Below are 15,711 nucleotides of genomic sequence, written 5' to 3' on the forward strand. Positions count from 1 at the left end.
AACTTTTATCTTTTATATGGATGATGCATTTTATCAATAAATTATGTAACTTACCCAATTTCAATTGAGATTTTATTTTGTTTTAAATTTTCTTATATTTTTTATTTATTTAGAATATTTTTTTTATATTTTATAATAAAATTACACTCATTTATTGTTTTATTTTTTTAATAAATTAAATTTTAGAAAGTATTTAGTATTTACATAACATATTAATAAATTTTATTTTTAAATGCTAATTTTTTTTGTTGGTATATTTATGATATATATATATATATTGTAATTCCATTCATTGATTATAAATTAAAAATAATATTAATAAATATACATGATTTTGTAGTTTCTAATAAAAAAATAATAATAAATTATTAAAATTGTAAAAAAAAACTCTAATATTGTGACCCGATTGACTCGGCCGGTCAACCGGTTCCCGGTTGAACTGCCAAGGTCACCGGGTTAACATCGGGTTTTTCTATAACCGGTTCAATAGGGTATACCCTGGCCGGCCACATGGCCGGTTCCCGGGTTTTCCGGTTGAACCGGCCGGGCCAGTTCAGGTCAGACAACATTGAAAAAATAGTGAAAAAATTATCAATGATCTCTTGGTCTATTGACATAAGGGACAATATTTATGTTTTGTGGAAGAGACAAGTTTAAATCTCGAATTATAAAGAGTGAGATCACAAGTGCATTGAGATATTAATTTCGTGTTTGCATGTGACCATGATTTGATTTATCTATTTTGTCAAAAAAAATGATGAAAAGATTATTTTAACCAGGTTAAAACAGTAAAAGAAATCATGATAAATAATATTTGAAAAGTGAAGGGTAAAAACTAATTTTGAGATTTTTCAAGGGATGGCAGGTAAAAAGTCAATTTTTAATAATAAATAAATAAAAATTTATGGAAGTGGGTTAAGAGATCCGAAGTCATTTTGGGTTTTGGATCAGCCCATGGATCCGATTTCTTAACGGGTATCGGATCAAGCCAGAAAAAACCCGATAACCCGCAAATAAGACCACCCAACACGCCTCTTCGAAGCCCAGATCTCTCTCTCTCTCTCTCTCGCTCTTTTGCTTTCTCGTTCTCTGGCGATCGATCGCCATTGTTGAGCTCGGCGAGGCCAAAGCGCGGCGAGATAGCGATGTGGGAGTCTATATTCTTGACTCTGATCGCTACGGCGGGGAACAACATCGGCAAGGTGTTCCAGAAGAAGGGCACCGTCATCCTCCCCCACTTTCCTTTAAACTCAAGGTTTTTTTATGAAACCACTGTTTCATCGATTGCGATCTCTTCTTCTTGTGAATCTATTGTTTGAACTCATTGTTGATTTTTTTATACTGGATGCGTGTTATTCGTTTGTGTGTGTTTTTTAGCCGTTTTTAGTATTATTGTTAGCTGTTCTTGTATAATGATTCTGCTTTGATTGTCTTACACCTGATGAAAAATCCCAATTTAGGATTAGGTTTAGACAGAGATGAATAAAAGGTAGTTTTTGATATGGTTTTCTCAACTATTGGCTTGGTAATTTGTATTTATTTGTAGCTTGGAATTTTTTCCAAGTGAAATGTTGTAGTTACTTCATAGTTAGATGTTTAGAAGCTTAAAGTTGTGAAATTGTGGAGTGAAATGTCTTGGTTTCTTTTCATTTATATATATTATGAGTTGATGAGCTACTGAGCTTAGCTGAGATTTTACCTTTTCTTTTCTTACAGGTTATTCGAGCATATGCTTTCAACAAATTATGGATCATTGGTTTTCTCATGGATATAGTTGGTGCTTTGTTGATGTTGAGGGCATTGTCTCTAGCTCCGGTATTTCTTGTTGAAATTTCTTTTCCTTCTGTCAAGTGAATGTCAAGCTTTGAACTATACATTTTGGTTTTGTTTCACTGGTATTGCTTTTTATGGGTTACTTTCCTTTGCCTAATTCTGGGTAAATTGGGATGCATAACGATAAATTTCCCTCCGCTTTCAAACAATGGGTGTCAGTAGATAAGCTATCAACAATTTCAAAAATCTAAGAAAGAAAATTTTAATTAAAAGACAGAGAGGGAAGCGTAAAGGTTCGATCCTTGCATTTTCTAAACATAAAGTCATGTTGATGATAAAGCTATGTTCTCAATTTTCTTTTTTCCATAGCGTAGTACCTTGTGTTTTTATGAGAGGTTGTTGATGTTGATGACTCACTAGCTTATATTATATGTCATCTTAGCCATTCTTCTGGTTCCAGGCATGCTTTTGGGGATTTGGTTTAGATTATGAGATAACAACACCTTACATTAGGTTTTGTAGTTTCATTACTTTCATAGATAGACGACAAATATGTTCATTTAGGGCTAGCAAATCAGTTACCTGATGTAGTTATATCCTTATTAGCATCTGAGAGAAAAATCTGACCTTTGGTGTTAGCAGTTTCATAGCTGGTCGACAAATATGTTCATTTAGGGCTGACGAATCAGTTGTCTAATGTCGTTATATCCATATTGATGTCTCATAAAATCACCCTATTGTTGGGCACATAGTTAGACGACAAATATATTCGTTTAGGGCTGACAAATCAGTTGCCTGAGGTTGTTATATCCATATTGACATGTGATAAAAAACCCTACATTTAGTTTTTCATGATCTATAATTGGATATAAATCATGAACCCAATATTTTCCTAACTTCATTTGTTTGAATGGATGCCGATATAAATAAGATTAATTTTCTATTCTACATAATTTTTATGTTGATAAATGTCGCTTTTGGAACACTATCAGACTATTTATTGTATCATCGGCTAGTCCACTTGTCTGATTTGGGTCTTCTTCTGACAGGTTTCTGTTATTCAACCAGTTTCTGGTTGTGGACTTGCTATACTCTCAGTTTTCTCCCATTTTTATCTTAAGGAAGTCATGAATACTCTTGATTGGGTTGGAATCGCATTTGCTGGTGCTGGTACTATTGGTAATGTTAGTTTATGAATGTCCTTCTGTGGGTCAATTTATCCTCTGAACTTGAGTGATTACTAGTCTCTTATTTGGATTCATTGAAGGGTCAGAATTCCAATTGTTCGGCAAATTGAATTATTGGGTTTTTTGACCTATCATCTTCAGGCATACCATATAATCAAAGTACACAAGATGAGGCTCCATAAGTTCTTTTAGTGAAAGAAAAGAATGTAGAAGGAACTTTGCTGGTCTTAAGTTTTGTTATGTTATGACAGTTAATATCTTGATTCTGTGTATTCAATTTATATAAAATTTCATGTGTTAGATCAGTATCTCCTTTCTTATTGTAGGTGTTGGTGTTGGAGGAGAGGAGCAGGATGTTTCTTCAGTGTCCCTTCTTCGTCTACCTTGGCTGCTTTTTGCTGTTGCCATCTTGTTTGTAGGTATCATGTTCTCATCAACGCGTAATCTCCAGAACATGGAAGTCCTAATCCCTTCTCTATTGTATTGTTCTACTAAGAAAGAATGCTTTCTAGAGCAATAGAGTTTTTCCCATCAATATTATTAGAGTTTTTATTAAATCATGAGGCCAATGATTTGAACTTTAAGTGTGATTTTTTTCCTTTTCATAAATCTTTCTTTTGTTCCTATTGTTTCACTTATAGTTGGTCCTAATTCTTATTACTAGGTTCTTATCACAAATTTATTTCCCTGCGTCAACCCTCTGAATGAATAAAAATGGAAACTTGATGGACTTGTGTTGTTGCTACTAGAAAAAGAAACTTGATCCGGTTATTATTAGCATCCACAAGAAACATTATTTGATTTTCCTTTTATAACTTAATTCCATCTCTGAGTCTTCTTTTCAAAAGGTTCTTGGCAGGAACTGAACACATGGGAAAATTGATATGTAGTCACTTATTTTTCATCTTATTTATCTCTCAATAGATGGCCAAATCTAACTACTTATGCCATGCTTGTGTGACCAGGTTCTCCTTAACACATGGCTTCATATTTATAAAAGCAAACGACGGGAACAAGAACTTGTAAGTGTTTTAGTATTATTTCATCATTTATTTTCAGGGCCTCTGATATGCATACTGTCTCTGTCGTTTGTGATTCCTTTTGGGAATGTTCCTTGTACATAATTTGACAACATATAAGTATATAACATACTGTATTTTTCATGTAGATGCAATCCGAGGTTGTTGAGGAAATCATATTTGGCTTGGAATCAGGCATTCTATTTGGGTAGGTGCCTCAATGACGATCACTAATCTTGTGCTGCCAAAATTGCCATCACCAAATCTGAAAAGAAAAAATTCATGATGGAGAACCAAATATAAAACATATTTTCTTTTGCAAACACCAATCTTCAATGTTTTCGTCTTTCAAACATACTTCACAGAGCACTTTCTTTTCCTCCAGTTGTCGTATCTTGTATTTGTCGGTTATGAGTTATTTCTAAATGCTATTGTTGGTGCATGTGATCTGCAGGATGGCATCTGTAATATCAAAGCTTGGCTTTATGTTCTCTTCTCTTGGTTTCTCGAAGATTCTGGTCCCTATATGCATCGCAATTAGCATATGCTGCAGTGCAACTGGCTTTGTCTATCAGGTAAAGCATTCCATTCCTAACCAAGAGAATATAAAGATGCATGAGAAAACTGTGCACTGTAAACCCATGTACTGGCAATGATCATCGCGCCCGGCCCTCTTTCTTTCTATACTAAATATTAGCAACGAGATGGCAGTGAACTTTTGCTGTTCTAATTTTATCATATTTATTATAAGGGACAGACGCGTGGCCTTAAACATGGGAGAGCGATCGTAGTATCTACATGTGCTGCTGTTGCATCAATAGTGACCGGGGTGCTTGCTGGTATGCTAGCTCTGGGTGAACAGATGCCTTCGGCTCCTTCAGCTCGCCTTTTTCTTTTGCTTGGATGGTAATGCTTTGCATGTTACAATTTCCCTACTGCAACAAAAAAACATTGCATCTGAAAAACACAACCAACATTGTTGTTTGCAGGATCTTAATCATTTCCGGAGTGATCCTTCTGGTGAGCTCTACAAAATTGATAGCACTTCTTCGAAGACCTTTACGGCAAAGTCTAAGAAGCAATAGTGAGAAGAATCAAACTCTTCGTCGAAGCATGTCAAGCCGCGGCAAGGATCTAAGCACAAGCACAGTGATTCAAGCTTCAACATTGCATCATCTACTCAAAGAGAAGACCTAGAGAATTTTCTTTACTTGTAAACAAGTAGGTGGAAAGTTAGGTGCTTGATCAAAAGATGTAGAGAATATATTTCTTTTGGTTCTTTCATACATACATTGCTACTTCCTTTGCATTTTTTTGTTCATTCAAAGAATTTTTCATGTTTGAGTTGAATATTATGACTCAGTGATTTTTAAGCCCTTGATTTGTTATACAACTATGTCAATGGAATTATTATCTTTATTTTATAATATTAAAAATTATAATATATATATATATATATTTGTTTATTTGTTGTTACTACTTTCTATTTACTAATAACAGAAGGATAGTTATGTTACAATTTAATTTATCTTATTTTATGAAAGTGGGTAATCTGAATATTTAAAATAATCATAACTAGGTATTATTCCCGGTTTCAGAGTTTTAAAATTTTGTGAAAAGTCTCGTGGCAATATCATGTATAAAAATAGTATAACTAAACAACTCTTACAAAAGAAATTGTTGTATACTTTGGATTTCAAAGGTCATATGGACATTCATTATACAAATAAATAAGTGTAATTGAATTTTTTTAATTACTAATACCATAAGCAATGTAAATAAAAACTTAAATGTAATTAAAAAAATTAAAATTTGTTCCTTGAAATACTCTATGAGCAGATTATACATCTACTTTATATGTATAAATAAAGTTTTTTAATTATTAATACCATAAGTAATGTAAATAAGAACTTAAATGCTATAGAAAAATTTAAATTTATTCTTTGAAACATCATGTGAGCAAGATTATACAGCTACTTTATATGTATAGATGTATAGATTTTATATGGAATAAAAATCAATAATATGAGAGAATTTTTATTATATATTAATAAATTTCATACTAACAACCACTACTTGGTGTAGTGGAATGTTATAAGGATGATGGATGAGCAGACTCAGAATCAAATTCCTGGGTTGACAAATATTATTGTAGATAAAGTATAATATTATTCGTTGTTTCACGGATTTCTTGTGGAAAGATGTCATTTTCCTCCCTTAATAGGGCTCTAATCTTCGAATGTGACATTTGGCCTTTTACCTGTCTTGTCCCCTTTGTCACCCCGAAAATAAAATAAAATAAAATAAAATAAAATAATAATAATAATTTAAACCCAATAATACAAACAAGATCCGAATCCGGAAACGGATCTTATCGGGTACGGCGCCCGAATCCGAGTTCAGTTCATAACGGGTCGGGAATTGAGCAGAAGGTTCCAAAGTCGTAGTAAAACCGTGAACAGTGTCAACCGCGAGAAGACGACGAGTTGTTCTCTTTCTTAAGCTTTGCGGGCTTTATCATCCACCGCTCTCCACTGCTTCGCCTCCTCCTCCTCTTCCTCCCATGAAACCCTAGAAAAATTCATCAAAGATCTTCAATTCTTCGATTGAGGAATGGGCTTTGTTCTGAATTGGTGCCTATTTTCTCGATCGCGGGGGTTTTTGATGGTCTAGGGTAGCTAGGGAAGGGATTTTGCGGTTTTTTTTTTTCGAGAAATTGTTTTTCGTTGCAGGAATTGGGGTTGAGGAGGGGTTGGACTTGTGGTTTGTGGATGTGCGGTGATGGAGCCTCGCGTGGCGAACAAGTTTAGGCTTGGAAGGAAGATTGGGAGCGGTTCTTTTGGGGGAGATCTATTTAGGTTTTCTGCTGTTTGTGGCTCCATTTTGCTTTATTTTATTGGTTTTTGATCGGGAGTTGTGATCTGTTGTTGTTTTTGATGGATAATCAGGGTACTAATATTCAGACGAATGAAGAGGTTGCCATAAAAGCTTGTAAGGCTTTCTTCTCTTTTTTTAGGTTATAGTTGATTCGTTTTATGATTGTATCGTTTGTTCATTGTATGTGGTGAATCATTGTGTTTTGGACTTTGGATACTGCGAAAAATTTGGCCTTGGAAACATGGGAATATTTTGTGTTCATAATTTTGAAGTTAGTTTCCATATTGTAACCTATCAGATTGATGGAATTGACATTTTTGATACCAGGAAAATCTCAAAACAAAGCATCCACAGTTGCTCTATGAATCAAAGCTGTACAGAATTCTCCAAGGAGGAAGTAATGGATATATTTTTTTTAAAATTTGTTTTTGCTTTTATTGTGATGCAAAGATTAGATGCACATTGTAGTTCTTTTGCACTCTGTAACTTTTCTTCTGGTTTTCCAGCTGGAATTCCAAACATAAGATGGTTTGGTCCTGAAGGAGATTATAATGTCCTTGTGATGGACTTGCTTGGTCCAAGTCTTGAAGATCTTTTCAACTTTTGTAGCAGAAAACTATCACTGAAGAGTGTTTTGATGCTTGCTGATCAAATGGTACATTTATACTGTAGCATAGCTGTTGAGATTGCCCTTTACCAGACTTTTCTAACTTTTGTTCTCTCGCAGATTAACCGTTTGGAGTTTGTGCATTCTAAATCATTTCTTCACCGAGATATTAAGCCAGACAATTTTCTTATGGGTTTAGGAAGACGAGCCAATCAGGTGTATTTTTAGTCTGCCTACAATTTTCTTATGTAGGGTTCTGAAATAATTTCGATAAATCTTATGGCTCATTTCCTTTTTATTTTATTTAGGTATACATTATTGATTTTGGCCTTGCAAAAAAGTACCGGGATACTTCAACGCACCAACACATCCCATATAGGTATGTGGAAATGGACAATTAGTGTGATCTTGTCGTATACGGCGAGACTGTCGTCACTGTCACATAATTTTTTACTCAAAATCATATTGGCTAATTTATTAACATTCTATCTATTTGTCATTTGGTACAATCTATGATGTATGATAACTTTTTATTAGAAGCAATAGAAATGCCAATATTAGATTTACCTATAGTTTTCCACTACTTATACGTGTCATTCGTTATGGTTTTTTACTGTCCAACCTTGTGTCGTATGAGTTTAAGTCTGGCTTGAAGCTCATTTTAATTTCATAGTTTGGTGAACTTATTCAATAAACTAGCTCATCAGGCAAAACCTGGATTTTTGCCAGATTCTACTGTCTGTTTGAACTTGACTTAAATTTTGTTTAATGTGAATCTGGGATGTAAATCTGTTTTCTTATGTCAGTTTTCTCTAAAGAACATGCATATGTTTCTTGGGTTTGGTGTTGCTTGTTTTTCCTGTTTGCTGGAGTGTCTTCTTGTGTGCTTCCTCACAGTTTTGTGAACATTGCAGAGAGAACAAGAACTTAACAGGGACAGCAAGATATGCAAGCATGAACACCCATCTTGGCATTGGTATGTAGTGAACTAGTCTCAGGATTTTGATTCAGGGCAATACTAGTCTTTGTTGCGCATTGTTGATTAAATAGGACCATCAAAGTCGTGGGATTTTCTTATCCCTAAGCCATATCTGACAAGTTTTGTGAATGCTTTAAGAACAAAGCAGGAGAGATGATTTAGAATCACTTGGATTTGTACTTATGTACTTTTTAAGAGGAAGGTTTGTATTTCAGTTCTAACCTTCAGTTTCCATAAATCACTTCAGGTTCTGTTCTAATCTGTTCCATATTCAGTCTCCCTTGGCAGGGTCTTAAAGCAGGAACTAAGAAACAGAAATATGAGAAGATAAGTGAGAAGAAAGTGTCAACTTCAGTTGAGGTACAGTCTTGTTACTATCATAGTTTGGATTTTGTTCTTGAAAGCTATACAATTGTTAGCTATCCTACTAATTAAATTTGGATGCATCTCTAGGCTTTATGCCGAGGTTATCCATCAGAATTTGCATCATACTTCCATTATTGCCGTTCACTGCGCTTTGATGATAAGCCAGATTATGCTTATCTCAAAAGGATATTCCGTGACCTTTTTATCCGTGAAGGTAGGTTCTGTCTACCATATTCTGTGTGATGCCAGCAATGTTGTAACTTACAACAACTAATGGTCTTTAATTTACCTTGTGAAAAGCAGATTTTGTTATGAAAATTTACTCATTTCTTTTTTTTGTCAAGGATTTCAATTTGATTATGTATTTGATTGGACAATCTTGAAGTATCAGCAGGCACAGATTGTCAGTGCTCCTCCACGAGCTATGGTAAGCATATCCTGGGTTTTCATTAATATTTTTCTTCTCTCCACAGTTGTATCAAATTTCTAGTTAAAATTTTTCCAGACTCCTAGTGCTGGACCCAGCTCTGGGCTGCCCCCTGCTGTTGCTGATGCCGATAGAAAGACAGGTAGATCACTTACTTTTGTTGTCATTCATTTAATTTCTTCATTTGAAGTGAGTGCAAGTGGACAGTGATAAAAGTTGTTGCTATTTGTGGCGATTTTTTTTTTGTGCGTGTGCCTCTAGATCATGTGCTATCATCATACCTGTTGCAATTAGATGGATTTCATCAATTTTCTTTTAAGACTTTGAGTTACATTTTTCTGCAATAGCTGAATCATGCTACTTGATGCTTGTTATTTGATTGGATTGTGGTGCAAATCTTATTTGAAGGATAAAATTGCAAAGAGTAATACTACCTGTTTAAATCTCTACCCTAGGCGCTGAAGAAGGAAGAGTAGGTGGAGTTTGGTCAACAAGGGATCCCTTCTCGTGAGACGGGTTTCAGCCCCAGCTACAAACACTGTCGGCTTATCAAAGGAGAAGAATCCTGTGGGAAATGATTCAGCTGTCTCTAGAGAAGCTATTGTGAGTGCCGTTATTTATTTATTGAATGTTTGTCTTGCTAATGTGCCAACGCTGGTGGCCGATAATGTCTATCTTGCCAAATTAATGGTTGTCCTTATTAGTTTTTTCTGAATCTGTTAATAGAAATTTCCCTTCTCGACATATGAAGTTAAATAGTACCAAATCTTCACAAAGAACCCATCTGATATTTCTTCGTTTTATCTGCTAGGAAGAGGTTGTGTATCTGTGTCCATCTCTGTAGCTGTTTTCTTACAATTGTCTGGTAATTAGTTTTTATCGAAAGATATTTCAACTATTGACTTTTTGTGGCTTAGTATACTTATAATATCTTTTTAACTGGCAAATATATTTGTGATCATTAAATGTGTTACAGCATCTGATAATTATGAGCCACTATGCACATATTTAAGCATGTTTCTCTTTTCGCACTTCCTCACTCTCACAGCACTTTACATGTAGTTAACCAGCACTTCCTGACTCCTCACGGCACTTAACATGTAGTTATCCAGCTCAACGCTTTTTGGGGACGGCCAGCCAGTGTCTTCAAGCGTGCTGCTGTTTCAAGCAGCGGAGATGTGATGATGAGCAGTGAGGCTGATCCATCACGCATTCAAGCATAACAGATCCAAACCCCGAACTTTTCAGAGGGTTTTAAATGTCCAAAGAACTGAGGGTACTGTGGAGCCTAAGCACCCATCCAACATCAGGAACTACGAGTCTGCTCCTCAAAGGCATTGAGAGCCCTTAATTTCAAGCAGCAAATGAGAGGACTCATTATTGAAGTTCATTTTTCTTTACTTTGTGGAACCTATAAACTGAAGCAGTGTTCCTTCAGTGTGATGAAATTTCCTCCCTGTTCTGTGCTTGAGTTGTGCAATTGTTATCAGATTCTATTGTTTTTTTCTTTAAAAACTATTCATGTAATTATATTCAAGATCAATTTATTTTTCTGTTATTTTTGTGCATAATTATGTGTACAGAAAACCTGCATTGCACTCTACAAAAATACAGTGTTACAGAACAAATAACCTGCAGCAACTAAGTCACAACAACATGATGCCAATCCCTAACAAACAATACACACTCACCACCTCAAACTAATTGTTCAAACTTCTGGTAAGCTTCATTCCATTGCATTCCATTCAAGAGTTTAGCAGATGAAACCAAACCAGAGAAAAGAAAGATCCATTGAACATTGTCTCACTCCTTGTTCTCTGTTTGGCCTTCATTGATTTAGTGCAATTCATATAGCTTTGGTCTTCGATTAAATTTACGCTCATCGACGCCACCGATTCCTCATCCATGGAGCTTGGTATTGCAGAAATCCTTGTACTCACATTATTCTTTTTGATATTTACTGAACAAGGAGTTTCAAAATCCAAATTCTTCAAACAAAACATATCCCCAGATTGATCAATCTGGCTACTACTGTTTTCCATCAACCTGTTTTCCCATGGCTTTGCTGCCATCCACCTTTCCAACCAGTTCCATCCCCAGTAATTCTCCTCAACTTCATTCCTCACACTTGTGCATGTTTTACTTGCCCTCCATTGCTGCAAAACTCAAAATAAATAATTATAAAAACAATGTTTGGAATGAAAAACATCAATAAATGTAATGATCACTATATTCCCACCTGTTGAGAAAGAGCATAAGCCATTGTTCTTTCCCTCTTCTTAGCTCCCTCATTCCTCTTCTCCAGCTTTTCTCTCACTTCCTCCAATGTCCCTTGACTATCACACCATCCCTCCTGCCAAATTTCCATCTTATTTATTTATTTAATAATAATAATTAATATTAATAATATCAACAATATTAATAATAAGAGTAAGAAAAACCTCAGCTTGCTTCAAAGGCATCATCCATGGGTTATAGCGAGCTTGGAGCATCTCGAGCACAGCTTGGCCCTCGGCGGACATGCGCGCGCGACGGCGAGCGCACGCGCGCTTGCACTCTCACAAGCGCTTGCATGCATCGCGTCACCGCCGCTTGTTTCCTGCCTGCTGTCCTCTCACCAGCGCTGAAGCCTCACCTCACCCTCCCAATGCTCTCAGTGCCTCCCTTGCCTTCAAATTCATCCTTGATTTTTGAACCAAAGTTGTGATTTTTATGCTAGAAAACAAAGACTTGATTGATTACCAGAAATCCACGGAATGCGGTTTGAATTTTGATAGCAACCATTCCTTTGAAATCTCTCATCGGAGCTCGGGCCACCTCCGCGACGGTGGTCACTGATGTAGCGTCGGAGGCTGTGTCGGAGGTTGGTGAAGAACTCCTCAAAGCTTCCATCTTTTCCACTCCCAGTGCGGCCCATCTTCACCTTCGAAGAGAAGAGGGAACAAGATCAATAGAAAAAAAAATTAAAGGATGATCATTGGAAAACAAGGAATGATGAGAGATGAAAAAGTGCTCACATTGTGGTATTTTTCTGGTTTTTTGAGACCAATTAGAGATCCTATCCACTTGGAAGTGCCACCCATTGCTTGATATGCTTTGATTTTTGAGAAAAATGAGAGATCTTTGCCGGTTTTTCTTGATTGATTGATGAAAAAGAAGATGGGTTATGGGGTGGTCGTGAGAAAGAGAGAGCGAAAGAAGTGGGGAGAGTGGTCCGGGATCAAAAGGTGGGATTTTTTACATGCCGTTTAACATTCAAAATTCAAATCAGAGAGCGTGCTAAAATCGACACTGTTCATTCAGCTTTGAGATTCATCAAAACAATCATTGAAATATAAATCAAATATATATATATATATATTTCATTGCAGTATATCTACAAACAAAGAATGAGAGCTATAATTACAAAATTATTTCTCCATTGGAAAAATACAAACCATGGTTTCAGATAAAAAGGTTAAAAAGAGAACAGAATGACAATTTTACAGCAGAAAAATGAAGCTCATCTCATCTTTGGCTCATTTGCTTGTGAGTTGGCACAAGACATGCCTGATTTCAACCTTCTTTTGTTCTGAGGAAGAGTTAGAGATACTGGTGGAGTTGGAATGCCCATGTATGCAAGCCTTGGTGAGAGAGATGAACCTTTGAGCTCCGGTCGCGGTGAGGGAATCGGTATCTTGTTTGTTTTCGAGTGAAAACACGTGACTCCTTCGGTGACAAGTTAACTTGTTCAAGTGCTCTTGAATTGGAGGTCTGCAGTAGTCCCTGACACAACCCAATGCGAGGGACCTGCACAGTGCAGACCATCTGCATGACAAAGCGTCGACTGAAGTCAAATGCAGGAGGTGTCTCTTCACTTGATTGTGTTTCAAGTTCATCTTGAGTTGGTTTAGTGATCTCCCTGGAAGTGATTAACTCAATTGTCATTGTTTCTCGTGTGTTCTTTGCCATCTCGATCAGTTGGTTTTTGTCCTTCTTTATTTGATGAGGGTTCTACGTCGTCATCTACCGAACATCTCTGAAAAGAATGAGAGTGTTATAGTATCAGCCCGAAACTTTTGCAGTATTTATTTTCTTTTGAACAGCAAATGTGCTTCACATTGGCAAGGTCGACTCTGATTGTCCTGAAGGTTAGCTAATGAAGATCTTGAAGTTCTGCTTCGATCGGAGGCGAGTAATGTCCGCTGCATATGGCCATATTGCCTGCAGGAAAGATGGATGAGACGATTATTGAATATATATACTCTCTGCTGTTGCTATCGATCATACCTTTTAGAACTCCATTTTCAGCGACTGAAATCGCCCGGCCGTACAGTTGTAGCTCCTCCGGCCAGAAAAACTCGAGTGTTGCTGAAATGTGCCCTCTTCTGTTTATATACACAAAGGCAAATAAAATAGAAATTACTCATTGGGTTTCTAAAAGCTTATCTGAGAAGGCGAGGGGTATGCTCTTGATTGGCACCTGCCCGACGCATGTCCGTAGTGCTAGGGAACAACATATCCATTGTGGACCCTCTGTTGAGTGCTACAAGTGTGCCGCTTTGTCTATACCTAAGCTTCCCACATACCACCACGGCTCTCCTTATGCTTCTCGTTCTTTCTGCAGAAATAAATCAGAAATCCATAAAGAAAATAATCAATTCAAAAACTGGCAACCATGAAACTTAGATCTCACATACTGGACAGAGATATTTGATGCATTGTTGATGAAAGCATGCTGTGAGCATTTCTCATGGTTTATTTCTCTGCCATCTCCCCACATCCAACCTTCAAATACAGCGAGAACACGAATGATCAAGACAACCAAATTCCTCTAAATCAAATGAAAGGCGAATGGAAGATGCAACTACAGGCATAACCCCTACCAGTAAAAAGAACGGTTCAGTACTCTCACTCTCGAACCAGACCTCATAATATAGAGTGCGTGTGTGCCCGTGATCCGGTGGCGTGCGGTCAATCTGCACAAGCATGAGAGAACGCTGAACATATTAGCATGACCCGAGAAGCCAAGATAACTGGTGCACATGGTGGCACGGTTTCGGCCACCACGGCGGGCATTCTCTGCCAAACTCAGGAATAAAATAGCAAGTATACAGCCAGCTTCAAGCCAGTGGCTGCAATCTTCCGGTTTCCGAGCCTTTTCATATCCTGATGCGACTGTGCCCACCTAAAAGCGGTCAATTTGAACTTAAGAATTAAATGATTTTGGGCAAAATCGGAAGCATTAGCTGATGAGATAGGATAATTCATCGCGGCTTGCTGTCGCATCGCTGCTCTCGACCACTGCGTAGCTGATCAGCCCGTCTCTGGTTTTTCAATATTGAAAAATGATATCACGAGCTCAACTTGAGGATGCAAAATCAATGCCTTCCACCTGTGATCATCCAGCAAACACATGATGATGATGGTGACCAATACAGTTTTCGATGAAACTTTCACTGTTGAGATCACAGAGACCTGAGACTCGAAACCATAGCGTTTCCTCCACCACAGCACCGCCAAGCAATCTGCAAGGTTTCTTCGTCCGGGTAACTCTTATAGACCTTCTGCAGTTTCACGCGGCCGCATCTAGCTCTTCACTAAAAGGCTTCGGAGATGAAAAATCTTAGCGAGCGTGGATTTGGAGTGATTTTGAGCACAAAGTTAGTTCTCTGGATCTTAATTGAAGAGATGGTTCTGTCCTGCTATCATTTTTCACTCTTGGTTCTCTTTGCACGTGAAAGTGGACGTGCGCTGTCGGCTTTTCCCAGTTCTTGAAGCTCAGTGATTTCTCAGGGACTCCACCATGACCACTCGTAGGTCAACTTATTCCTCGGAATCACGTGTTTGGAACTACTCAAGGATCTCAATGTCATCTTGTTTTCAAATTCTCTCACCAAAATCAGCTTCGATTCCACACTCTAGATATCAACAATCTTAGCTCCAAATCAACTCAAATCCATACTCTAACCAAATTTGGAAGTCGTGATGTGATCTAATTGAACGATGTATTAACGCATGACTGAACACCCAATTACAAAGCAAGAAAGAACAAACAATGAGAGAAAAACTCTAGATGAAGAAAACAATAATAAGGAGGAGAAAGGATAGATCGAGCACCTTCCTCAATGGTCAAAAGAGCTGTCCTTGTTTTCCTGGATGATGACCTTTGAATTATTCAAAACCACCATGAATCCTTGATCGAGTTCTTAATCTTTCTTTTATAGAATGAGCAAAGGAGTGGTCGGCAGATCTTGTTACTGGATTTTGGTTTCATGATCCTCATAAACTATATGTCCTCTGTTTGTTCACATAACCACTCATGCTGTACTTACTATCACCCTCTTTCTCAACCTTTTGTAGGCTTTGCTGAATCTCATGTTTTTGGTTGGATGACAGAGATGAGTGGTCAAGACACAAGAATATATACAATGCTTCACAATATTTTATTATCATAAAAGAAATGTTACAGACATATGAAATCCCATATATTTCAT

At 37.0% G+C, this 15,711-nt stretch overlaps 2 protein-coding genes and 1 pseudogene across 2 annotated transcripts; 2 read left to right on the forward strand and 1 right to left on the reverse strand.

The window, feature by feature from the left end:
- The first annotated feature begins 1,070 nt into the window (after positions 1–1,070).
- Positions 1,071–5,243, forward strand: LOC120251204 (probable magnesium transporter NIPA9). Its single transcript, XM_039259739.1, is given in 10 exon segments — positions 1,071–1,227; positions 1,230–1,255; positions 1,717–1,815; positions 2,823–2,952; positions 3,287–3,375; positions 3,926–3,982; positions 4,129–4,187; positions 4,434–4,554; positions 4,737–4,885; positions 4,969–5,243. Coding segments are annotated over 10 exon segments (1,020 nt in total). The 5' UTR covers positions 1,071–1,145; the 3' UTR covers positions 5,177–5,243.
- A 1,201-nt stretch (positions 5,244–6,444) lies between these two features.
- On the forward strand, positions 6,445–10,309 carry LOC120251685 (casein kinase 1-like protein 2). The gene is given in 16 exon segments (XM_039260300.1): positions 6,445–6,847; positions 6,928–6,966; positions 7,129–7,131; positions 7,184–7,253; positions 7,363–7,511; positions 7,584–7,679; positions 7,772–7,842; positions 8,378–8,439; positions 8,581–8,644; positions 8,718–8,802; positions 8,896–9,022; positions 9,153–9,235; positions 9,314–9,377; positions 9,691–9,743; positions 9,746–9,838; positions 10,047–10,309. Coding segments are annotated over 16 exon segments (1,179 nt in total). The 5' UTR covers positions 6,445–6,760; the 3' UTR covers positions 10,080–10,309.
- Positions 10,310–10,980: 671 nt separating this feature from the next.
- LOC120251424 lies at positions 10,981–12,337 on the reverse strand (annotated as a pseudogene).
- Positions 12,338–15,711: the final 3,374 nt, after the last annotated feature.

The sequence above is a fragment of the Dioscorea cayenensis genome, chromosome 20 (assembly GCF_009730915.1).
Source record: "Dioscorea cayenensis subsp. rotundata cultivar TDr96_F1 chromosome 20, TDr96_F1_v2_PseudoChromosome.rev07_lg8_w22 25.fasta, whole genome shotgun sequence".
Classification (NCBI taxonomy): Eukaryota; Viridiplantae; Streptophyta; class Magnoliopsida; order Dioscoreales; family Dioscoreaceae; genus Dioscorea; species Dioscorea cayenensis.